This window comes from Onychostruthus taczanowskii, unplaced genomic scaffold, assembly GCF_017590055.1.
Source record: "Onychostruthus taczanowskii isolate IOZ18803 unplaced genomic scaffold, ASM1759005v1 scaffold9, whole genome shotgun sequence".
In the NCBI taxonomy this organism is placed as follows: Eukaryota; Metazoa; Chordata; class Aves; order Passeriformes; family Passeridae; genus Onychostruthus; species Onychostruthus taczanowskii.
This window is the reverse complement of record NW_024506993.1, coordinates 13,900,004-13,925,905: the sequence shown is the minus strand read 5'-3', so window position 1 is coordinate 13,925,905 and position 25,902 is coordinate 13,900,004. Positions and strand designations below refer to the sequence as shown.

Here is a 25,902-nt window from a genome sequence, read left to right as displayed (position 1 = left end):
AACAGTTCATAATATTTTTCTCTTGTTCATTATGAAGTGTTTGTTACATTTTTAAAGTTTAAAGTTTACTTTCTTTTTGAAGTATAACAAATTCCCTTCCCATCCAGTTAATTGTCTAATAGCTCAAACTCCATCTTCTGTCTTGTGCATGTTGCATTTCAACATTTCATGGTGGTGATGGAAGATAATGTGAAACTGTATCCCCAGAACTCTGAGATTCTTTCCCAATTCTAGTCTGCTTCCTGTATCTCAGAAGCCACTTTGGGTCTGACTATTGCAACAGGGTAAACAAGCTTACAATCTAAACTGAAAATAACTCCCCATACAAACTGACAGGTCAGAATGCAATAGTTTTCTCAAATATTTGAAGCCCTCCAGTTTCTGCTCTACTTTTCCTAGAAAGGCCATCCCTCAAGCAATCAACTTGACACAGATTAATTGTTTCTGAAATCAAGAGTTTGATGACTCCCATGAAATGTTTTAATTTCAGAAAATTCTAGAATTATTAAAAAAACCCAAAAAACCTGTAAATCAAATACCTAAATACCCTTCCTGGGGGGGGAAAAAAGTCAACTGCTGCAAATCTGTATTCTGAACATGCTCCATGTGCAATCCAGAATTAAATCTTTTTTAAGCAAGGCCTGCTGTTTCTTTCCATTATATCAGATAGTGGAAGAGGCACACATTCCTTCAGGGACACAGTAGCTGCTCTGACAGTTTGTTGAAGAATATCTGGAGTTACAGCATTGAAAATACACCTGGCACAACCTCACAGAAGGGCAGGGGGAGGGAGAGAATGTGAGAAGTGAAGTCTGTGATTACAAAGCCTAATTTACTTTTCTTTTCAAAGATAAGCCACCAAAATACAAATGGATGGCCTCCAATCTTGTTAACTCAGTCTGGCACAATAAGGTCAAGTTAAATGCAGGGAAGAGAATGTAAATCTCCTTGAAACCTTTTATGGCTATGTTTTTAAAGTGCTGAAGTATTATAAAAGCAGCACTCTTTCTGATCAGTGACTAAGAAAAACTCCACCTTAACAAAAGAGTGCAAATCCAAATTTCCACCTCTAAGACAAAAAAACTACAGAACAAAATTAATATTCTTGGAAGAAAATGTAAATATTGCAATCCAGCCAAAGGGGTAAATGTGCTTTATGGACTGCTGTGCCATTGCTAGACTGGTCTGTTACCTGACCACACTTTTGAAGACCCCTGAAGTATCTGTAGCCCAACATTTGTGCTACAGTGACCAGACCACTTCAAATGGACTCAAGGTTTGCTGTCTGAAGTTAGATCTGCACTGCAGCTGTGTGTGACAGAATAAGGGTAAGGTAGAGTTGGACAGGTTCAGCTCTCTCTCACACTTCAAACATTAACTAATGGTTTTAGACTAGAAGAGAAAGCCATGTCCTTCTGATGCTCTGTTTATAAAGAGGAGAGACAGTAGCTGTTCTGTTATTTGTTTTGGTAACAACATCCAAGAGTCAGTTTCACACAACTGTTTTCCATTAATCCTTATAGTTAATCCTTAGATACAGACAAACCAAATAACAGTAAGAAATCCAACATAACTAGGAAGAAAAAAATAAAAGTGGGAAATGGGGTTAGCAGGATGAGAAAAAAAGAAAAATAATTTAGAAAGAAATCTTGAAACCAGTCTGTAATTTGTTTTCTCTTACTGCCTCTCTGTGAAAATAATAATTTTAAAAAACCCCACCAAAATAATCCACACCAAACCCCCTACACTAAGAAATCAGAATTCAGCTTAAAATATCTACACTGTGACTAGTTTTTATATAATTAAACATTATATATTTCCACGTAATTAAATTGTGCAAGTATTCAGGATGGCCTGACTGGCAAGCCCTGACATGCTGCTGAAGGCATGCAAGAGATAAGAGGCTTCAGGAAAGCAGTGTGATAGCAAAGAGGAGCAAAGCAGAGAATGAGGGATGAGAAGATAGCCTGGGTAGTACACCTACACTCTGCATTTCAGCAAGAGGAACAATCCAAAAATCCAGAAATTAGCAACACCAAGCTCTCATTATTTCACATTTTTGCTTACACTTCTAAACCCACTATAACTCTAGAAAATTCTACCTAGTTCTCCTACTAGTCTTTAATCACTTCTGTCAGGAATAACACCTAAGGCTTATAAAACCCAAACAAACCACAAACTCCAAGAAAAAAAACAGCTCACCACAAAACAAGCAAAAAACCCCCACCATCGTTTATTTCATTACACTCTCTGCATTAGAAAATCTTTTGCCAGCACCCCTATACAAAACAGAATATAAAATAACACACAGTGCACACAGTTGCTTTCTTTGGAGAATGCCAACTAATACTTCAACTATTTTTTTTTAATTATTCAACTGAAAAATTTAATGCTGCAGGTTTTTTTTAAAAAGAAACCTGTAATCTTCATTTGTTAAAAAAAAACTTGTATGAGCAAGAATGTTGTATTCCTCCATTTTCAGGAGAGGAAAAAACCAAACACACTTCATCTCTAAAAGGCTTACAGAATAATAAGGGCCCAGTACTTACTTAGCCATGAGCTTTGCTATTCGATGGCAGTCATTCTTGTCATAAAACCAAATACTGTAAATTGACACTAGAAAACAAGAAAAAAAGCAAGTTTAAGACAAAAAAAAAAAGTAATTAAATCAACAGCAAAAAACCAGGAGTCCATTAGATCTGCAACATACAAATTTCTATCAGTTTTCATTGAAATACTGCGTGTCACCACCTACTATTTATGAAGTAATCAGAAACAGCACATGTGCAAACACAAATACAACTTCAGTCAGATTAAATGGAAGAACTATAGAATCTTTATACTGTCTGTAAATAAAAGTGGCAGGAAAATGTTTTAACCTTAAGGTGCCTTCTCACTACAGTTGCAACCTCCCCTTTTGAATTGACTTTATCATTTAAGCTAGGCCAAGGAATACCCATTTTAAAAAAACCACTGATTTTTATATTTGTCAAATTCAAAGACCAACATCAACATTTGAATTATAGCATGACAGTTCAGTCAGAGCCTCTCTGGAAGGTTCCCTCTCCAGAAGGAAGCAGTACCAAAGCTCCCACCACACAGTCACACTCATGGAACAGCTTAAAACTACACTCACAGTGACCCCTGCTCTTTGAAGGTACCAAGGACACAGCAATGAGAGCAAAAGGGTTCCAGCTCAGCAAGACAGCCTCATTCTAGTTTCAGAATAAGTAAAATTCCATTGAAAGTTTGTAGAGTTGGAGCTTGACCAATGAGGCTCCATCAGAGGGAGAAACTTTGTCAGGAGTGCCATGAGCTGCTCCTTCCCCAGCAATCCTCCCAAGGGCCTTTTCCCCACACAGCAGCTCCTCTCCCCACTGCCTCCAGCTCCACCAACATCACAAAGCTCCACAACTCTTCAGAATTATTCTGAATCCAGCCCACGATGCAGATTACTTTAAATCTTAGTTCACCTATGAAGTTTGTCAATGCATAAAGTGCTAGAACATCAAAGGCAATTGGACACTTTACATATGTTGCCATTAAAGTATTTTAATTTCTGGAAAAATGCTTTCAGCCTTTTAAAACTCATCTTTATAACTGCAGTTCATGTGAATGATTTTATGTAGTTGAAATCACTGATTATAAATACACTTACAGTGAAGGAAAGGACTGTTTGAAAAAAATTCACATAATCATTTCCCATTACAGGCAGATTTTTATTTCACAGTGAAATCCTTTTTCTTTCTTTACTCACTTTTTTTCCTCCACAAGATACTCAAAAACCTTAAGCAAAGCCCACACAAAATAATGTCAAGCCATGGCAAAGAGGGCAATTATTTATCAAACTATTTCTGGCCCTTCAGCTTATCCCAGGTGTACTCTGTTAGGCCAAAATACTCAAGAAGTCAGGTACACATCCAATTTCTAGAAGTATTATGAATTATTTGTCATATCCCATGACAAACTGAAATTCTTGACTTACTTTCTTTTATTAAACAACAGCTGTATTAATTTGAGTGTTTGTATCTTTAGAGGTTCCAGTTTAAGTAATAGACAACAAAGCTTTTCAAGTCATTAACAAAGAAATCAATGCACAAAAGACATAAGCCAATAAAAAAGCACTTCACACGTGTAGCCAATGCTTATGAAATGCTTCTGTTAAACTTTGCAGTTTAATACAACTGGATTTTCTGCTGCATAGAAACCTACAAAGTTTCCAGACTGCTACATGACTGAAGAAGTAGCTCATACTTTAGCACTGAAGAAAAGACTTGATTATGAGGCAAACTGCTGAGAGGAGAAAGCTTCTTCAAAAGCATACTTGCTGAAGAAATGAAGATATGGCACTCATAATAACATTTAAATGGGACAAATGATAAAAGTCACAGTCAATTCTGCCAGAAACAGGCCTAGACAAGACCACAAGTAGATCCAAATCTCAGTTTGGTGTAGAGAATGAGGCTTTTTTCCACTTTGTACTACTGGCAAGCAATCACAGGGAGTCACTGCAAAACAATTTTACACACTATCACGAAGATACAAAGCAGATTACAAAAAAAAACCTTGGACATTAATGTAGGTACAGTCCACAGGCTGGAATGTTCACCTTCCTCTTCCCAAGAGCCCTCCTGTGCTGCCAGTTCAGCTCCCTTTCCCAGAAGTGTGTGTCCCAACAGTATTACTATTACTATTTAATACATATTTTCCTATACACTTCCTTTCATGCATGCTTCAATTAAGACCATCCTTATAGCAAAGACAGAGTTGGTTCTTACCAGCTCTTTTAAAATATCTGATTTTTTGCTACACCTGGCATAAATATTAGCTGAATATTCCTATGTCTGACGACACCTTTCTCCTGCAGTTTTGCAAGAGTTTCACCCAACAGAAGCCACTGAATTTTTCCACCCAGCTTTTCTACACTGAATGCTGGGCAGCATTCAGTACTTTGTCATCATCAGCAGCAATTCTTTCAGTAGGATTCACACTGCATTTCGACACCCCTGGAATAATGAGTAACCCATACCACAGACAAATCAGGTTTCATAAAATTAAAAGAAGTCATTCCTTTTCGTAACCTATGTTCTTCTCTGACATATGTAATTTTTGTTAGAAACATTGACCCATATTTATCTAAACACAACATTCAACTTCTCTCCAAACTTGTCTGAATCAATCCTTAAAACCTGATTAAAACTGAAATGGGAAACCAAAGAGCTTTTGAGAGAACAGAAGGATTATGGAAGACTTCCTGCTCAAGCCTAACAGCTGAATAATACCAAAAGGAAGGTCTTGGACTCTTCTATAATCTGGATTAAGAGTGGGAATAGCCAAGTGCCATTGCGAGATAAAAGCCTCATCCTTGGCAACATAAAATGAAGCCGTATCCCCAAACTGTAGGTTCACCTCAGCACTCATTTTAAGTAAGCAGCAAGAGGCAGTGTTCCCACCCTCTCATTCCCACAACTTTGTTAACCCACTGTACCCCAAGGGGCCCCTCTCCCTCATGTCAACTGGGTACATTCTAGTCCAGAGCAGATCCTTGATCCCACTTCTGCATCAGCTTCACAAAAGGCCATTGGAGCATAAGAGAGCACAAACAAGAAGCTTGGGACACACAGCAAGGGAAAACTTAGAATGGAACTGTGTGCCAGAGGAAGTGCACAGAGACTCATCAGCACTGCCAGTTTCAGCAATTCCAGACACTGTCTCTCCCTTCCCCCAGGCAGTTTAGCCATTTGTACAAATACATCCTCAACCCATTCAAAGAGATGATTTGCTTAAAACTTCCCTTAACTATCTGGAAGAGGTGGTAGAAGGGAGACAAAAGTTTTATTTTACAGGTCCAATTTCGATGTTGCCATACAATGAAGCAGAACAACTGGAAGTGGAGTTTTTCAAACTCTTGAATGAAAAGGAGTCGTATTTTGAACCCCTCCTATAATGTAACCATGGAAACAACCCCATCTGACTTCCAAGAAGAAAAGCCATATACATCATTGTACACCTCAAATAGAGTTTGAGGCAAAATGACATAAAGCTCTCTCTTAAAGCTCGTATTTCTTCTACTAGCAATGTCAGGTGAAACGCCACCTCTCCTCAGTCAGTCAGCTCTGTATCACTGACATTCTTCATATTTATTTCCTACATGTAGATATTAGCCTGCCACAGAGACTTAAAAACCATTAGAATGAATGGGAAACATTCCTCCCATTCCTGTTGTTTTTAATACCTAAAGGCATTTCACAAATACATCACACAGCACAATCCCAGAAGCAGGAGCATGGAGTAATTCAGCAGGTGCCAAGCAGCACCCAAGCTCAGGAACACTTTAACTGCCACCTGAGTATTATATGGAGGGAGAGGGATTGCTTCTTTGCAACCTGAACCACAGAAGAAAACCTCTTGTAGTTAGAGTTCCATCTTTCAGGTCAAACAATGTATTTTTAGAACTTCTTTGCAGTTTTCAGTCATTCCTCCCCTCCCCCAGCTTGCATTGCTTCTTCTGCTATGAAGATATGAAGAAAAGGCTCCTTTCTTATCTCAGACTAAACCACTGGGTTAATGTGCTTGCTGGAGAGCCAGGCAGCCTCAGCAATCACAGATATGTTACACTTAATGGAACATGTGTGATAAGAGACTTTCCTTACCAGCTTTGAAACCAGTCAGGAGCTCTTTGAAACGCTTCTAATGCAACTCATTTCTCTTTTGCTGTTCAGGATACAAGTTGTTTTCATCAATAATACAACAAGACCAGAAGACAGCACTTTGTAACTCAGTTTTCCACTTATATGTATAAACCTCTCCAAAATCTATTATTTTTGTATTACTAACTCTTACCTTGGACAGGAATAACAAGCAAGGAAGAAACCACACCACCACAAAAACCCCACACCAAACAAGGACCATTTATTTTAATACCCAACTTTTATGCTAAACATCTGTCTTTTCTGTATCATGGAAATCAGCCTGCCTGACCTCCCAAGTGAACTGGCTTGGATTAAAAACCCTTTTTATCAAGACCAACACCACCGATACAAGGGAAAAGTTATAAATGAGAAAGGCTCAGAAGAATCTTTCCTGCAGACTTCAGGAGGTAAGTCCAATAGTGCTTAAAACTTTGACTAATTTTCCTTAATTATTAAGCAAACTATTAACTAACAGCTCCAGATTCTCACATTACAGACTGAAAGGAAGTACTGAGCTTCAGACTAGACTGTTATTACTGTCACTGACTGAACTGTATGCGTTTTTTAAAATAGAGTTTAACATGCTTTCCACAAAACATAGACAAGAGAAAACAAGTTTATGTTCATTAAAAAAAAAAAAAAATCAATGGGATTCAGTATTTAATTAATAAATAATCTGAGCTCTCTAAAGAATATGCATGTGTCCAGAGGGAGAGTTCAACAAGGATCAAATATACCCAGCAATACCCATTCCAGACTAAGAAATAATAATGGCACATTAAGTATGGAGTATAATCTCAGAATTGTTACCTTTTAAGAGTAATTCTAATTTTAAAATATGTTACTGTAAGTCAAACAATCTCTTTTCAATTTGGTAATTTCTTGATCTGTTCATGTTTGGTGATTATTTGCTTTCCTTAATTCTTTATAACAGTGAAAACAAGAATACCTTTTTTCTATTTACCACTGCAAGTGGTATAATGTCTCACAGTTTCTTAGTTACATTCTTATAATCTTTGTTTTAGGGTCTTATGCCCAGCAAATAAATGGTTGAAGTTTTGAGGCAGCATTATATACAACTTTTTGCATTTGGTATTCTTTTGGGGTTGGAACCACCTTATGTAGCCAGAATAATTTTGAGAACAAAAATTCTGTAGTGAGGAAAGATTTCCCCATTAAAAGCTGAAATATGAAAATGGTAGGATTGGGATGGGGGGGAACCTCACAGAATAATAACAAACTCCAAATGTCTGCCATTGCACTCAGAGAACAGGAAAAGGCAGATATAAGAAAGGTACTGTATCTGCTCTCCTTCCAGAATGCCCATGGAAGTTTGCTTCCTCCCTCACTCTGCCAAAAATGGGAGGATTCCCCCCAAGAGCTGTGAAAATCAGTAATTTCCCATAAGAATAAAATGGCAATTACCCAGTCTTGGTCAGAGTATGAAAATGCCTCTGTGCAATTGGATAAATTATCTCATGTCTACAGCTTTACAAAGTTCTGATATACAGCAAACCAACAATGTCTTTGTATAGTAAGAGTGTTTGAAGAAATCAAACTACAAAAGAACAGTAAAACCCCACAAAAATATTACGATCTACTACAACAGGCAAATCATTCTTACAGCCTCCAGCCAAGCAAAACCAGTGTTTGTAGAGTGCTTGCAAAGTTCCTCACACAAGTCATCAGCAGCTCTCAGAGAATGGAGCAGGTTACTTGCTGTCCCAGAACAGCTCTTGTGCTGCTGAAGACAGAAATGCCAGAGGTCTGATCTGCTGCACAGAACAGACTTGGCCTCATTTTTAACTCAAGACAGAATCCCAGAACAAAGTGAAAATATGAAGTTTGTAAAACAGTAGTACCACATTGCATAAAAATATTGTTGACATGGAACCTTCCCCAAATGCATGATGACATAATTTTGCTTTGATCATCTTCTACTGTTTCTACCATGCCCCGGTGAAGTGCTAATCTCTATTTGTTACTCATCCTGTTACAGTGTAACTACAGAGGCACAAAGTACCTATTCATCTCTGCCAAACAGTACTATTAACATGATTTTAGGTTTTTACTGGATAGTCTGAGCCATCACCCATTTGTAAGCTAAGGAAACAGAATCAGCAGTTCAATCACTCAGAAAGGGTTTCTAATGATGACAGGAGATTTCTTCAAGGACGCAGTAGAAGCCACCCTACAAGACACAGGGCGGTGTAAGAGGAAGCTTTTCCTTACACAAACTAGCAGTCCATCTTCTTTCAGTCACTAAGGGATCTCAGAAGAACTTCACCTTAAGCCATTAGAGACACATGACATTAAGCCCTTGGAAATACACATTACAGTAACCACTGGCTTAAACCTCTGATCTGAATTAGTTCCAAAAATGCAAAGGTTTTTCATGCCAGCAGGCAACTGAGCGGAAGTGGAGAGAAGAGAACTCGAAGAGAACTCCGACAAGAATCCCCTGATCCACCCAGACAAACAAAACACACACGTGTTGAAATCTGCCTGCAAATCCAAATTTGCCTGCAAATTCACAAATATTGTGCAAATAGAGACAAACAGCTTTTCACACAATTAAACCATATAATTTGTTTTCTAACTCTTTCAGAGGACAGAAAATTTAGAAAACCTTATATAAAGAAAATAATCCAAAACAAAACAGCTTAATGCAAAAAGTAAGGGAGTAAGTGATGTGGAAATTATAAGGAATAAAAAGCTTAGATGCCATTTTCAATGCTTTTAAGCTTGTATTTGAACAAAGTGAACACTCTCAGAGGGCACGAAAACTCATCTGCAGTTTATTTGTAGCACCTGAGAAGATAACTCATGACATTGGACATCTTCCATCTGCAATCACTGGAGACAGGATGGGGTAATGAAAGAAAGGATAGTTTCTGACCAAAGTATTTTAACATGCCAATGGCACAGAAATAAGAGGAAAAAAATACTCCTGATTACTTCAGAATCAATTCCCACATCCAGTCCGTATTTTTTTCCTTGCTGACCTTTGTATGATTTCCTCCCTTCCTTGTACTATTCTGTCATCTCTATCCTAAACCCATGAGCTTTCCACAGATCTCACACTTGTGTCCCACAGGAAAAGGAGAGCTTTTATCAACGAAAACAACTGGCTTCAGGAGTTTCTAATGAACTCACAACAGCCTGTACCTTCTCTGATTACAACTACCTAAAAGGACGTTGTAGCAAGGTGGTGCTCGGCCTCTTCTCCCAATTAAGAAGTAATGGGACAAGAGTAAATGGCCTCAATTTGTGCCACTGGAGGTTTAGATTGGGTATTACAAGTTTCTTCATGGAAGGGTTGTCAAGCCCTGGAACAGTGCCCAGGGCAGTGGTGGAGCCACCATCCCTGGAGGTATTTAAAGGATGTGTGGATGTGGCACTGAGGGACGTGGGTTAGTGGTGGACTGCACAGTGCTGGGTTAATGGTTTGGTGTGATGATCTTAAAGATATTTTCCAAACTAAATGATTCTGTGATTCTTTCTCTGAATGATCCTCTAGTCACTGGCAGACACCATGGTGATTCCACAGCAGCTCCTGTTTCCTTATACCATCAGCAGTGCCAACGAATGAACCAACTTCTTGCTTCCCTTATGTCACCAACCTCAGAGCTGCAATTCTTTCCTGACACCTTAAGGTCCACCTTATCCCTAGTGCCTCCATCTACAGCTCCCCTTCTTTGCAAACCAAGCAATCTGCTTAAACACCCAACTCAGTACATTTTTACCAATCTGTTGCCAGTCACTTCCCTAACCTCCTAGACTTTTGAACTTGCTGATGAGTTTTGACTTTTTCCTCTTCGTGACACTTACGGAAGGAAGATTGCTAAGATTATGAAACGAAGGAGACCATCTGCCTTAGGCTGTTCTTTGCCACTAGGATGGAATCTAGCCTGCTTCTTACAGATCCCACAGGTCTTCCATGGGGAAAAAAGGAAGGGATTAACATTTGACTGGTCTATTAGGTACCCCAAGGCACAGCGAAAGCAGTGCTCCCATCAAGGGGACATTCTGATGGAGGAGGGAAATAGGTTTAGGTTAAACCTGTCAGATCATTAATTAAAGACCAGAGCACGTTGGTAGTATATTTGCTTTTTACTGAAAGCAGGCAATGATGATAATATAATAGAACAGATATTTAAGTAAACTTAGCATTGTAGACAGAAAACATCATCAGATATTTCACTGGAACCTGCCCCATTACATTATATTTGAAACAGACATCACAGTAATCAGAAGTGATCTAGGTTATAAAACTGAACCTGAAGTTATTTGGATTAGAGAAAGTTATACTCACAGCTGGCATTTCTGTAGAGAAGAAAAGGTTCATGGAGCTGAAACTCCAAATCTTTATTTACTGGCTCAACCAGGTTGTGCATATTCAGTCGATTCACTATCGTAAAACCATGATAAGGAGAAGCTGACCTATTGTGTCAATTAAAACAAAACCAAGGATTAATATCTTCATCAACAAAAGTAATTTTCTGAAACCAAGTTATGATTCATCTTCAAATTTCCATTGCTTTATTATGTGAAGCTTTAGCAGTCCTGCAGCTCTCAAAGTTGTTTTTCTACGCCATTTCTTGGCATGCCACCTAATTTCAATTTCAAACTACACTTACCTCAAAGCAGGATTAGGATTAACATTACAGTTCTACACTGTTAAACTGCTGAATCAAAGATATGCCTCTGAAAAATCTATTAAAAAAAAACTAGGGCAGGTCCACCATTAAAATGCAAATATATTCAATACTTGACATAAGATCATTTTGAGGCATTTCAGATTTTTTTTATTAGAGGAGAAAAACCAAACCACTTTCACAGCACCATTGCCTTACTGTAAGTAGACATGACAATAAAAAAGAGCTGCTATCTTAAATAGCATGAAGTACACTTACAGGGGGAACCATAAACACTAATTTCCTCCTAAAGGGGGAAAATAAGAACTCTGCAAATAAGGACTTAACCCAGTGTCCTGAAAGTAAATTATTCAGAATTGCATTGCTTAGTGAAGCAATTTTTATTTATCTAGATTTTCTCTGGACACCAAGTGGAAAAAGAGAACACTGAGCAAGCATTGAAAGTTCAAGATAGTTTTAGATCTGTTTTCTCTTGCTGCACGAATGTCCAGCTAGCAATCAACCCTGCCTGTAAATTGGTGTATAATCAACAACAATGAAGGCAGGCTAAAAATCAGACACAATTAGCTGGTAAATATAAAGATTTCTGTAACAGTGTGGCCATCTTTGCCTAACGACTGACAACAAAAATCTGTCAAGAGCTTCCAAGGACAGGGTAAACAACCATTACCATCACAAGTGAGTCTCTTAATGCACCTCACAGAACTTGTTTGAAATCATCAGCTAGTGACACTGAAAGCTTTTGCTTTGGTTTTTGTTTCGATTTTTTTAAAGTTTGGTTCACTTTCTTACACTAAGTATTTCCAAGCTGGAGCTGAAGTAGCAGCAAGTGGTTACTCAAATCCCTACACAGTGCCAGGATAAAACATTGTAATGACCAAACTATGACAGTCTGCTTCAGGATGGCTTAAGTCCGCATTATTTCTATTTCTTACCTTCAAAGTGTTACTTCATTTAGATTTTTTAATTTAAATTCCTATAATTTAAAACTTGAACTTATGATTGATTTTATGTGCTGGTTCTCCTCTTCACCCCTTTTGCCTGTCCTAGATAACTGGAAATTTCTTCCATGGTTTTGAGAGGAAATCAAATAGCCCTCAAAACCAGACACTACGAAATCTCCAGCTTTTGGGCAACTTCATCCATTTACAAAAATTAATGCCATATTCCAGGAGTAAATTAAAACATATTATTTAATTTCTCATCTCTATGGTTTTCACAATCAGCTTGATGGATTTTAGGAGACAAAGGGAGACTTGGTATTTAACAAACTCAATGCACTAACAAATGCTACTGGATTAATAAAATAAGCTCAATAAACCAGTTTTTGATGTGGGTACACATGTAGCATTCAGGTTTTATGCTTTTGCAGCAATACTTTTAAGGGCTTTTGACAGAGTTATTTACCCCTGTGCAGAGTTTATTATTTTTTTAATGAGTACAGAGCAGCTGGACAAGCAAAAAATGATGAGTATGAAAACTCTGCAGGAAGCCATCTGGAGCTTTTTTCCTTAAGGAAAGAAAACAAACATCACCACCACTATATCCCTGCTCCCCCAAAAAACCAGCCCTTACCTTTTATACACAAATAAGGTCCCTTCTATGTCGGTTTTCTCCTACAAAAAGAACAGATGCAATTCAGGGATGAGCTTGTTCACACAGGTAGATTTGGACAGTGCTTTAATTACAGACTTACAATATCCTTATCTTTCCATAAGGTTTGACATCACAGGCCTAAAAATATCATCTGCTATTTTCAGAAACTACCAATTTTTTTTTTTTATTAGAAAGAATAGGAAGTTAAACTCGCTTCCAAAAGACTTTGCTCTCTCTCTCTCTACTTGCCGATGTGATACACACAGTGTTCCACAGCCTTCTGCTGAAGCTGACGGGGCAGACTCCAAATATCGGAGAGGCTGTGTTCCATTCTACTCCAAGGACAGCACCAGCAGCACAGCACGGCCGGGCTGTGGGCCATGGCTCCGTGAGAGCCTCCGGCTCCCAGAGCACCCCTCACCACGGGCGTGAGCGAGGAAAGCTGGGGCAGCTCCAGGGCTGCCCGTGACAGCGTGGAGCTCCCCGTATTCCCGTTTTTATGGCTCCGTGACCAACCCGGCGGCCAAGCCAAGGCTGTGCTTTAATGCAGTGACAAACACTCACGTCTCTTAAATCCCCCCCTTCCCGAATTAGGGCTCTGAGCAACAGGCGCGAGCAACAACAACAAAGTGCGATTAAAAAAGAGAAAAAGCCAATGGCCACCAGCAGCCAAAGCGCCCCCCAGGCCCAGCGCTGCCCCGCTCCGAGGGGGAACGGCGCCGCCTCGCCGAGCGCACACACGGCCTCTGCCTCTTCCTCCTCCTCTTCCTCCCCCTCCTCTTTCTCTGCTCTCTTCGTATTCTTCTCTCTCCTCTCCCCAGCACAAGCGGGGGGAACGCGCCCAAGCCCCAAACTCCCTCTGGGCGAGCGCAGCCCCGCGCGGGCCCCGTGCGGACGCGCCGGGCCGGGCGGCTGCCGGGGCTCGGGCACGGCCGGGCCAGCCCCGCCGGACTCACCCACTCGTTGTCCTTGGGGCTGAAGCTGTAGAGCGCGACCTGGCCGGTCACGTCGGCGATGCCGGTGATGAAGGGGTCGTGCCGCCGCAGGGCCGCCAGGCTCATCTCCTGCCCCGCTCTGCCCGCCGCCTCCATCTTGGATCCGGGCAGCCCCGCCCGCGGAACGGCAACAGCCGCGCCGGTGCAGCGGCGCGCCCGGCCCCGCCACCGGCCGGAGCGCCCGGCCCGCGCCTGCAGTTCCGCCACCGGCCAGGGCCCACGCCCCGCCCCGCCGGGTCCTTCCCGGCCCCGCAGGCTCCTCCTCGGGCCCTTCCCGGGCCCCTCTTCTCAGCTCGGGACCGCGGCCCCTTCCCCGGTCCCCGCTCTCCCCCCGCAGCTCGGGCGACTGAGGGCTTGCAGGGCTGTGGGCCTCGGGCAGGGCCGCGCCCCGGCCGGCACGCGTGGGCACGGCTGAGGCTGAGGGACGGCCCTCGCATCTTGTTTTTATTTATTTACCCCATTCGTAACCCAAAGGCTCCGGAGTTTACTGCAGGCTGCTTTGGGAAGCGCGATGAGCTGCGTCACAGGCTCAGGAATTATCTTGCAGCACTTGGAGGGTGATGCTGTTTGCTCCCGTGTCTGTCATTTTCTGGTGTGTCAGTGTTCACAGTCTGCAGTGGGATATGGAATTTTCAATATTTTAGAAGAATTTGGGGATTAAATTTTTTTTCAGGTAATCATCCACAGGTACATTTTTCAGGTAAAGTAAAGGCGCATAGGACAGTAAACTGTCGTATGTAAAATAGAGTGTGTGTAGTACGTATCTAGGTTGGCTGAAACAAGAGCAAAGTAACATGCAGTGCTCTGGGTGTTTTCCTGCAGTTTCTTTAATTGCCAGTGATTTTAGTGATAGGAAAGTATAGAATATTCATCAGAACTAAGGTATTAATTACTTCCAATATAAGATCACTTAGGTTCAAGTGTCTTTGTAGCATTTTGTGCAATGTGACAGGGAAAAGCCAGGTTTGTAAATTTCTAAACAAAACCTTGTTCATGGCAAGCTCCTGACCCTCCTGAGAATTTCAAGAATGCGTGCTATGCTGTGTTTTACCACAGGTCATGTTGTTCCTTGTTGCAGGTGGACAAACTTCTGATTTTAATACAGCTTAACAGGATAGTCCTGTCCAATGATGGCTGACATTTAATGCACAAACCATAAACAAGGACCCAGCAGTTGTGTGGTTCCACAAAAAGTCTCTCTGTTAAGAAGTGGAAATATCAAGTTCCAGTCAAATACATATTTTTAAACTGTAAAGCTTTTGGGGCAGAACAATGTGCCTGTTTCGGTGTCAAACAGTTATAGTGTAAAGTAAAAATGCATTTCTTAGGAAAAAGGTAATCTAGACAGAAAACTTCATCCCAGTAACTCACCATTGAACCCCAGAGCATAAACATCAGTAAAAAACCTAAACAAAAGTTCATATGGAGTGTCTTAGAGCTCCATGAACTGTCCATGTCTTTCTAATGGTTTCACCACAGAAGAGCCTAATCCATAAAATTTGGGTTTTCCCTAGTTCTGTAGGGTTTGCTATTAAAGGCAATACTTTGGTGTAAAGTGTCTCATTGTTCACTAACAGTTTATATTAGAGAAGGACAATAAGAGGAAACGAAAGTTTGAAAATTATTTTATAGAGCAACAACATTCTAAGAACTCAAACAGAAAATTACAAAAACTTTTTCTAAATGGCATCTTAAACGTCTTGCCCCTTTCTGCAAGATTACTGTAAAGAAAAGGTATCTTTCAAATTTAAAAACTTACTGGCAAAGGAAATTTACTGCTGTGTGAGGTCTCAGTTGTGAAAAATCCTTGGCTCCATCTTGCATTAAAAGTGAATCACAAGGAGCAGCAAGAAGGGGAAGCAGTGCTTTCTGCTTATGGATTGTTTTCCTCCTTCATCTGCTAGTTCCAGTTCTGCACTTCAGTGAATTTATTCTCCCTGCCTCTCTTCACCGTTGTTGCATTGGAATAAGATATTTTGTGTCAGAAGGGATGCACAGCCTGTCCTCAGCCTTGCAGCACAAAAAGTGTGCGTGCAGGCAGAGTCTCGGGGTACGCTGGGGGGTTGCAGCTGCTCGGGTGTGTGCTGGGGGTGTTGTGGGGTGCAAATCTCCCCAGGCCTCCCCACAGCTGTGCTGGGGAAATGTTCCTCTCTCACTCCCTGCTCCTGGTTCTTGCACAGAGCCAGGCACAAGTGGGATGATGCACAGGATGCCCTTTGCTCTGTGGGTGGGACACATTCCATTTGTGTTTCAGCTAGTGAAGAGAACATCATGCTTTATAGTTCACTTATACTGCTGAGGTTTTGTAGGACAGATATGATAATTTATTACCCTAAATACTGTTGTCTACTTAATCTATGTAAATATTAAGGTAGATGAAGTAATAAAGACCCTCTTTTTCTCTTTCATGGCTGGGTCTCTGTTGCTCTGCTGTTGGCAGTTCTGTTATACAAATGTATATATACATTTCTGTTATAAATGTTATGTATATAAATGTTATATATATGTTTCTACCCCCTCTTTTTACACAGTAGATTACTGATGTATTCCCACAGTTTATTTGGGCTGCAGTCACTCCTTTAAACTTCCCACAGAAAAAGTCTTAGTTCTTCAGTACTTTTCTTTTTCCCTTGTTGGCTGAATATCCTCAGCAAAAGATTTGTTGCTGCAGTTCAGATGAGGGAGAAGTGCAGCCAGTGCTCCCAGTCAGTGCATTTCCTGTTATTATTCCAGGCTGAATTAGGGTCCAGGGAGTCCTGCAAATCTGAGTGACTCACAGAGCTTGTATTTTATCTTTACAGTTTTCCACTCAAAACAATTGCCAGGTATTCCTGGTGTCATGAGCTCTTTTGCAAATGACACACTTCTGTTGGTTTGTTTGCAGATGCTTTCCTTGTTTTGTAATGGGAGGCAATTTCTGGGCTATTGATTAATTGCATTGTTATCTATACCCTAAATTTCAGGATAATGGCTGTAATTCTACAGACTGTTTATTTGGGCTGTTCTGGATAGGACAAAATGTGCTGGTCATAACTTCCTTAATAACTTAATTAACTTTTATTTTACATTTTAATTATTAAAAAAAAAAAGGGGGAAGGGGATGCTTGAATTTATGAAGTGCTGACATTTTATTTGAAAAACCCTTTGATTTCACAGGTGGCATTACTTGAGCATTTTCCTCATTTGTGTAAATATGGTATAAACTGCTCAGGGTCTATAGTTACCTTCCCTGGCAGTTTTTCTTCTCTTTGGAGGGCCAAGTGGATCAGCAGCCTTCCCTGGGAGTTCCAGCTTGCACTGTGCTCTCTCTGCACCAATGCTGCAGCCACAGGTACCTTATTGCATATTCATGGTGACAGATACTTGTTTTTAGCTGTGCAAAATCTTCTTCCTCTTTCAGGGAAAGTTTTCCAAATTGCTACATATTAACAGTGCCATAGGGCAGCAGTGTTAATCAAACAATTAAAATTGGTGGGATAGGGTAGTGTGTAAACACAGGTGGTGCTAAACCTGCCAGGTTTAGCAGGATCATCACATGGGGAGTGACAAGGTTTAGGAAGATTGTTCTGGGACTACTGACTTACCCAGCTGTAGGTAGGGATTTTTTTTTCCTGTTTCCATGCTCTGTAGAAAACAGAGGTAACACAGAACTGCTTTGCATAGCATCTGAGTTTCTCTGCTCTTGCAATACTGAAATGTGAATTTAACTAGAAGTTTCTTTGTCATGAAATAATTGCAGTAATGATTCTGTAAAGGAATGCATGACTTTCATTTTTCTTTTTTTTTCCCTCCTTGTACAATTGGAAAAATCTTCTAGAAAGTGTGAAGCACGAAACATGAAAAAACCCCAGCACTTTCTGAAATAATGTATCTTAATAAAGTACAAGAAAAATGACAAAAAAAAGCTGTCATCTGTGTGTCCACTGACATTTTGGATATGAGTATAACCAACAGTTACGGTCCTTCCAAGAGATTCTGAAATAATATTGAAAGAAACAGAGAAAAGTCATTAAATTACAGTTACAATTCAATAAAATGAAGAATGAAAATACTCAATTTGATTTATACAGTAAAGCTACTCCCACAACAGTGTAAGAGGGTGAAATAGGTCACAGGCAGCCTTCCTTACATTGCTCAATAACATTAGAAGGCTTAATCATTTATGGATTATCTCCTAGAAACAATGATCTGGTGCAGACAGGTAATCCAATCTCCTCTATCTTTCTAACCTGGTTTGCCATTTCATAGGAGATTGTGGAAGGGTGGCAAGTTTTTCTAGGAAGACATTGCCTACCAGCTTGAAACATATAAATTGCTGGAATTTGCATCAAAATATGACAGCTCTTCTCTGATGAAGGTAGGTAGTGAAATTAGACAGGTAATTTTTTTTTTTTTAACTAGGGCACAGAGGTTCAGCTCCAAATTGTATCGTGTTCACCCTTAGTTAGAATCTGTCACTGACAGAGGAAAGAGAGGAGTTTATCACTGACATAAATCAGAAGAGAGAAGTTTATCATTGACATAAATCAGAGAAAATGGTATTCCTGGGACTCTGAATTTTGTGTAATATCCAGCAATGTGTTTTTTCTGAGTAAATTTGTAGAAAAATTCAACTTATTTTTGAATGCAAGCCTTTCAGTGCTGGCAGCCTCTGTAAGTCCATTGGATGCAGGTGTGCAGCCTGACTTTTACTGATTAATGTGCATAATGTGATACACTGGGCTTTGAACAAACATCTTTAGCTACTTCTGGGATATTTTATCTGGCTGTAGCCTCAAGGCCTGCTGTTGAATATATTAGGCTGTGCTAATTTCATTGCTGAAAATGAGCTCCATTGCAAATACTCATTGGTCAAAATATTGCAGTAGCAAAAGTGCACCATCAGTGATTTTCAAATGCTTATTTGATTTTGCACATAGTTGCTATTTTATTGCTATAATAATGTTAGGAAAAAAAATTCAATTACTATTACAAGCAGAGTAGCCTGTTCCCCTAGGTCTCCTTGTACAGTTAAAAAAAAAAAAAAAAAAAAAAAAAGATAATTAGATTAGCAAGGTCCTGCTCTGTACAGAACTGAGAAATACATCAGGAATAATAGTGCATCGTGGTAGTAACCCTGAGCCTTGAGAAAGCTACTTTAGTAGAACTATGTTAGTTTTTAACTCAGTCAATTTTTAATTACTGACTGATTTACCTTAAATATACTGTGTCAGCTTTATGGTATTATTGTCTACTTATATTTTTGTCTTCTTAAAAGATCCTTTTTTTCCTGAGCCACATTTGATAGTGTCATGTAGCTGGCCCTTTAAATACTGGGACTGTCACATAAATTTCAAAATGTAGGTTTCTATGCTGCTTTATCTCTGAAGCCTTGCTGTAAAATAGCAAGTCAGTATTCCTTTAAAATATTTTAATAAATATTATTTTATTTGTCAATATTTTTCATTTACTATTTTGTTTAAATATTTTATTTTAATATTTAATTAAAATGTTTTGTCTTCTTGCAAAATATGCCCATATCAGAGCAATCATCTCCAAAATAGGTTAGATGAATTTTTTATGAGCAAATGTGTATTTTTCAATAGACTTTTCTTGATGTGGTACTGTGGTGCTAATAAGGAAGATACAACACGATTCTGAGAGTAAATGGCTCCTAGAGCTTTTCAGACATGACTGAAAACAAATAAAATGTAAAACAGCCCTGTGCTTTGGGCTGCTTTTGATGCTTCTTGGGTTTTCCAGTGTCAGAGGAATGGGAATCAGCAAACCTGCATTCATTTCAGAGGTTATTAAACCACTGCAGCTCTCTCCACCTTCATTTTCCCAGCCATAAAATGAGTGCAATGTATTTACTCATTACCTTAAATTTAATTGGAATACTTTCTGAAGAGCAGTATAAGCAGTAGGCATTCTGGTGGTATTTCACTCATCCAGGGAAGGGCCGGTGGGATGCTGAAGGATCACAGAACCTCTCTGGAAGGTGAGGACAGCAGCTGCATTGGGTGCTGTCACCAGGACAAAGGAGCAGCTTTGGGTGTCCTGGAGCCCCTCAGTGTCAGCCAACACCTCCTGTGGGTCTCATCTTCTGTGGGCTGAAAACAGGAACAGACACAGGTGTAGGGAGAGCCTGGAGCACAGCATCCCTTAATTCCTGCTGTGAGCACAGGGAGGTTTGTTCTTTGCTTTGGCAGCTTTCTGCAGGTTGTGTCTTGTCCAAGAGTATTCAGAGACACAAAGCATGAGGACTGAACGTGTGTCATGTGCTAAATTGTGCCTCTGTCAGTTGCAGTCAAGAATCCATAATGTGCTCCTGCTTTGAAATGGAGTTCTGAGGTAGAGCCACCCATTCTGGATGGCCTTCTGCAAGGGGTGAGGAGGGCAGGTGGGAGAGGTGGGGAGGAGTCACTGTTACATCATGACTAAGGAAATAAACTGGATGAGATCCTCACCTCTTTTTGGCCTCTTTCCTCCAATTTAGTTCTGGCTGATGGAGAATTCCTTTGCTGCAGTCACTCAGAAAAGAGCCATAAAGTTGTGTGATGATCACCAGGGGAGCCCTGTGGATAAGATGTGTGAGGAGTGGCACAGGAAGGGCATTTCATGGGAAAGCATTCACACACAGTGCTGTGGAAATTTGCAACTAAACTGGAACAAAGCTTAGCTAAGACACAGCTGGAGCTCAGGCCTGAAGGGCTGTGGTGGGAGTGCAATTGCAGCTTTTTAATTTTGGGACCTCATGTCCCTTGACATTGGTGTTAGAAAATAAATGATCTAATAGTAATGAAGTATTAAAGAACAAAAGCATCAGCATCTTATTTAATTAATTTCAAGTGGGTTGTATGCAGTTGCATGTGTAAAGAGAAATGGCAGTCAGCTATTTCCTACAGAATCTTCTACAAAATCCTGTGCACAAATTACCTGAATTTTCATTTGGAAAATAAGTATAAACTGCGAGATTAATCTACAAATTAGGTTGCTTGCTTTGGTGTGTTTTCAAAGGAAAAAAACCCAAACCAACTAGTAAGTTGTGTGTTGAAACCATCCCTTGTATTCAGACAATAATTTTTTTCCCAGTGCTCCATCACAATAAAATTACTTTTGCATGTGGAATTAGTGCATGGAAATGCTGAATATAAAGAGCTTGTGTAGGGGTGATAGATTTTGTCAGGTAAGGATTGGCAAGCTGATGAACAGCTCTCCAATAGATTGTAATAATCTCAAATAATTATTTCAAGACCTCTTGAGTACCAGTTTTCATTTCAGGCTGTAATAGGTTCTTTCATGGTCAGTACAACTAGTTCTCATTTTCAGAATTACTACCTCATCTAAAGTCTGTACAAACCATGTGATTTTCAAAACAATTTAATGTAACAGACTTTGAGAGCTGCAGTGTAAACAATGCACATATGCACCAACAGCTGAAGGACCACATCTCCTCTTGCTTTTTCCTTGTGCTGTGACGCCTTCCAGAGCTGGCAGGCTGAGCTGGGCTCTGCAGTCCCGGGGTGACACAGTGCCTGCCTGCCTGCCCAGCTCCTGCTCTGGCCCTGAGTGCAGTCTGTGGCTGCTGACAGCTGGCACAGAAATCAGGGATGGGGAGGTGAGGCTCACCATGCTGGCCTTTCCCTGGCCCTGCGTGCGCCTGTCATTGCTCAGACACAGACAGGGCGTTGTTACACAGTTTGACACTTCCATGACAAAATAGCCCTGTCAGCCAGGAGAACAGAATTCCACAAGTGATGAGCTGTCCCACAGGGCAGGAGTGGCCAGAGTCCACCATTTATCCAACAGAAAAAGACTCAAAATCAGCTACCAAAACATAGAACAAAACATTGCCTCTGTAAAGTGTTTTCACTCTGAGATAAAACTGAAATCCTTTACTGGATTAAGAAAAATTCTGATCAGCTCTGTTTTCATGATGGATTAGTTCTGTGAGTGATCAGGGGGTGCTGTGTCTGGGAGGTAAGCTGGGTACAGAGGAGACTGGTAGTGCTCCTGCAGAGTGTGCAAAGGGAGCTGAGGGAAAGGCTCTTCCTCCTGCCCTTGGTAGCAAAAGTGTCCACACAGGAGCAGCAGGCTGAGGGAAGGTCTAGGAGACAAAACCAGGCATGTCTTTGTAAGGAGTTTGTGTGGGAAGGGGACTGTTTGACTGGCCATGTCATGGGCATATATTTTGGTAAGATTCTCCCTTTATGTTCTGTTTTGGTGTTTGGTTTTTTTTTTGGACTTATTCTTAAATTCTAGCTGCAGTGGGGGCTGGCCAAGCAGCTGGCTGTCTAAACCTTTAAGATTTAGCACTTCAGGGCCACTGTGTGATTCATGAGCTCCTGTGACACAAGAGCCAGGCAATGCTGTTGGCTTACAAACAGCTGTTGGCAATGCTTAAGTTAAAAGGGTTATTCTTGTTCCTTTATAAAATCCCCCTAATATTGTGGAATATCTGGATTTTTACTTTTATCCAGCCTCAGATATTTCCTTCATAGGCTCTTGCCTACTTCATGGTGCTTCTTTAGTGGCCACACTTCTGCCAAGTGCTGTCTGTGGCTTGATGGCACCAAGCCAACTGCTGAGATGTTTGAAGGGTAGAAACTATTTATTTGAGTTTAAACAATTAAAGGCTCAGTAAGGGAAATCCACTGCAAGTGAAAGATGGTAACTGAAACACTGACTTTACCAGAAAAGCATGTCTGCCAGAATAGGGACACTTTGTCAAACACTTTGAGAAAGAAAAAAATAAATGTGTAACAATGAAGATAATTGTACAATGGTATTTTATTACCATTATGTCAGAATAATAGAGAGACTTATTAAACTTACTTCAATCCCCATCAGTTCTTTATAACCTTGAAAAAAAAATCGTAGAGGAACATAAGGAAATTGTCTGTATTCTGTTTCTTTAAGTTGATTTTTCATATGGATCTCTAGTTGGAATTTAATTATTAACGTTTGCAAAAACATATTCTAGTATATGGGCTATTTGCAAACTGTTCACTGAGATTATTATTTAAGATTTCTCTTAATTGTAGATTTAAGCAGAATTGTGCTGGTTTTTGAAATGCTCCCAAAACCATCAAGTGCTCTCCAGAGGATGTGCTAATGAGGCATATAATGGGACATTAGGATGAATTTTTTATTTTAATTATTCATAAGAAGGTTATTTTTGATACTTTTGTTACCTGTGTCTCATTAGAAATAAGCTCACACTAGAAAATGTTTGCCTTGTAAAATTATCAGAGGTGAATGTCTTTCTTATCTGAATGTAGGCAAGGGGATACATTAGCAGCAGGACTTCTGTTATAATCAGCAAAAAGGCAATAGAGGAAAAAGGCAACTGAAATGTAGATCCTGTAACAAGATCTTCTGTTAGTTCAGGGATTTTTGAGGCTTCTGTATTCTCTGTGGGACCCTTTTAAAAAAAAATATATTTAATCTGGAACTGCCTTTGTTTGCATTTCCACTGAGCTTATGCAAGACAGGAACTTTGCAAATCTGTATAACTTAACTTTTCCAATGGAAACTGCAGATAAATTGTGGCTATCATGGGCTTCACTCATCTGTGTAATCCAGGGGTGCTGTTCCCAGCTTTGGTCTGGATGTGGCTGCCTCAGAGTGACCTCAGTGATGGCTGCGAAGGACTGGTGGCTGGGCTGACCCTTTCAGCAAGTCCACAGCCCTGGAATGTTCCCAGTGCTAGCACCAGTGCTGTTTAGGGAGCATCCAAATCTGTTCACTGACTACTCAGTGGCTGAGGTGTGTGGCTATTTGAAAACACTCATTTTGTGACCTTTGGCTTCCATCCAGGACCTATTTCAGTCCTAACCTTTGGCTTGTATCTTGGTTTCTGGCTTGGGCTCTTGACCTTTGGTATTTAGCCTGACTGCTGACCTTTGAGTGCCAGATCACCTCTTGTCCTAGCCTTGAATTCCAGTTTTGGATATTAGCTCTAACAGCTTCTTGCAGCTTGGCACTTAAATCTTATATGTGCTTTTGAAATTTTCCCCTTAGGGCACCAATTGTACTTGCATTTCTTTTTCAGCCTTTATGTAAAACTCTTGTAATCCGAACAGCTCGATTCTAAATGCATCCCTTCCCTCATGGGTCATTAAATGGAGGATGCAGAGCTGTCTGGACACTCTTCCAGGAATCCCTGATTCCTGCTCACCATGGGGAGTCTCTTGGTTTCCTTTGTGCTCACCCTTGTGTGATGTGCAGGTGGGTGGGTGCCCACCAGCACAGCCTCAGCCCCAGCTGGCCTTGGCAAGTCTGCCTGATGGATGGGCATCCAAAAAGCCAAAAGGAGTGCAAGCCTGATAAATCCCAGCATCCTGTTTGCTACAAATCTGTTGTTTAGATACCATCCTGGAAACTTCACCAAATGTGTAAGAATAAAAATCTCTCATAAATTAATATTGCATCAGCCAATTTCCTCCTAAAACATGATATATGAAATGACAGCAAAATCATGTCTAAGGAAGATAAACAGAACCCCAAGGTCCCTATGGTATTTTCAGTAAAAGCATCACAAGGTTCTGTTGCTTTTGGAGGTCAGATGGCAAGCTCCATGTTCACAGTTGTGACTACATGCTCATGTGAGTTTGTTTCCCTGGCTTTGTAGGGACTGTTTGCATGAATAACCACTCCTGCAGAGTGAATAAAGGCATTTGCAATCTGGTCCCAGCTGGAAACTTATTTCTGAAGCCAGTTCACTCTCTTCATAAAGCACAGATTCTTTATTTTATCTTGTTCTGTGTTTAGTTCACATAATTTCAAATCTTTAGGTTGATTGCTATGCCATTCCAAATCACTTCCTACTGGAAGAGATGTATATTTTATAGTTCTTGATTCTTTCCCAACACATATTTGGAATAGACATGTTCTTGTCTGGGAGGAGAAGGGTAATTGCTGCCTGCCTGGATATCAGTTAATTAGCAGTCTCCTCACCAGTGGATGCCTGGCTAAATTCACTCTTTTGCTGAGTAATTTATTAAATGACTACAAGACTATTCAGGTAGCCCAACAGTATTTTATAAAAAAGCACTAATTACTTGGTATATTTAATACCAAAAGAGATGTGAGGTGAGGAAATACACAGAATATATTCTCAATTGCTTACCAACCTTTGTCTCACACCTTTCTCTTGGAGCACAGAGCTCAGTGAATTAGACCCAGTCATTCCTCAAGTGAGGATGTAGGCATAATTTTACAGGACTTATTGACTATCCTTTTCTTCTCAGTTAATGCAGTCTTGGCCTGGTTTGGAATGCAGAAGAACATTTTAAACAGGAATCCCTGTCATAGCCTCAGCAAGGCTGCTTAGATAGGGAGAATCAGCTCTGCTGAGTGCTGACACTTGTGCAGAGGCTGGGGAAGTGGGCAGAGGAGGTGCCAGATAAAGCCAGTGCGGGGCTGCCCTGTCACATCTCGTGTGGTGCTGCTGTCCATTAACGTGCCACCAGCTCGGGGACAGCACTGGGCTCAGCCCGCATCACTCGGCAGCTGTCAGGTGGATGAGACAAGCTGGCTGGGGAATGCACCGAGATAATCACAGGAAGGTGAAGTTGAATCTCACACGCGTGCTGCACTGAGTGCTCCGAGCAAAGGAGGCTTTATTCTGCAGCAGAGAGCAGATGGACTCTGTGACTGTTCTCTGGGTTTCTGGGGGAGAATTCAATACATGTGGTCTGGAATCAACACCTCATTTGTCAGCTCTAGTCACACCATTACACCCTCCCACCTCCCCCTAATTTTTGCTGTTTTACAAACAGAACATCTCCTGGTAGCAGGTATGTGTTAAGGCAGCATTCTGATATTTGCCAGCTCTTTATCCCTTTTGCTGAACCCCTGCTGGAATCCAAAAGCCCAATTTCTTTTCTTCTTTTCCTGCAGGGTACAAGCAGCTGTTATTTTGAAAAGAGAGGCTCTGTACCATAGTCATTCTTCTCAGCAATTTGTAAAAAAAGC

At 40.6% G+C, this 25,902-nt stretch overlaps 1 protein-coding gene across 1 annotated transcript in view; it reads right to left on the bottom strand.

The window, feature by feature from the left end:
* The window catches only part of DCP1A (decapping mRNA 1A), a 32,121-nt gene extending 17,984 nt beyond the window's left edge, over positions 1 to 14,137 (bottom strand). The window contains exons 1-4 of the mRNA XM_041425872.1: positions 13,903 to 14,137; positions 12,926 to 12,966; positions 11,008 to 11,135; positions 2,550 to 2,616 (exon numbers count right to left, since the gene is read on the bottom strand). Of these exons, the coding sequence (XP_041281806.1) occupies positions 2,550 to 2,616; positions 11,008 to 11,135; positions 12,926 to 12,966; positions 13,903 to 14,037 (371 nt within the window). The 5' untranslated portion in view covers positions 14,038 to 14,137. The remainder of the gene's footprint in view (positions 1 to 2,549; positions 2,617 to 11,007; positions 11,136 to 12,925; positions 12,967 to 13,902) is intronic.
* Positions 14,138 to 25,902: the final 11,765 nt, after the last annotated feature.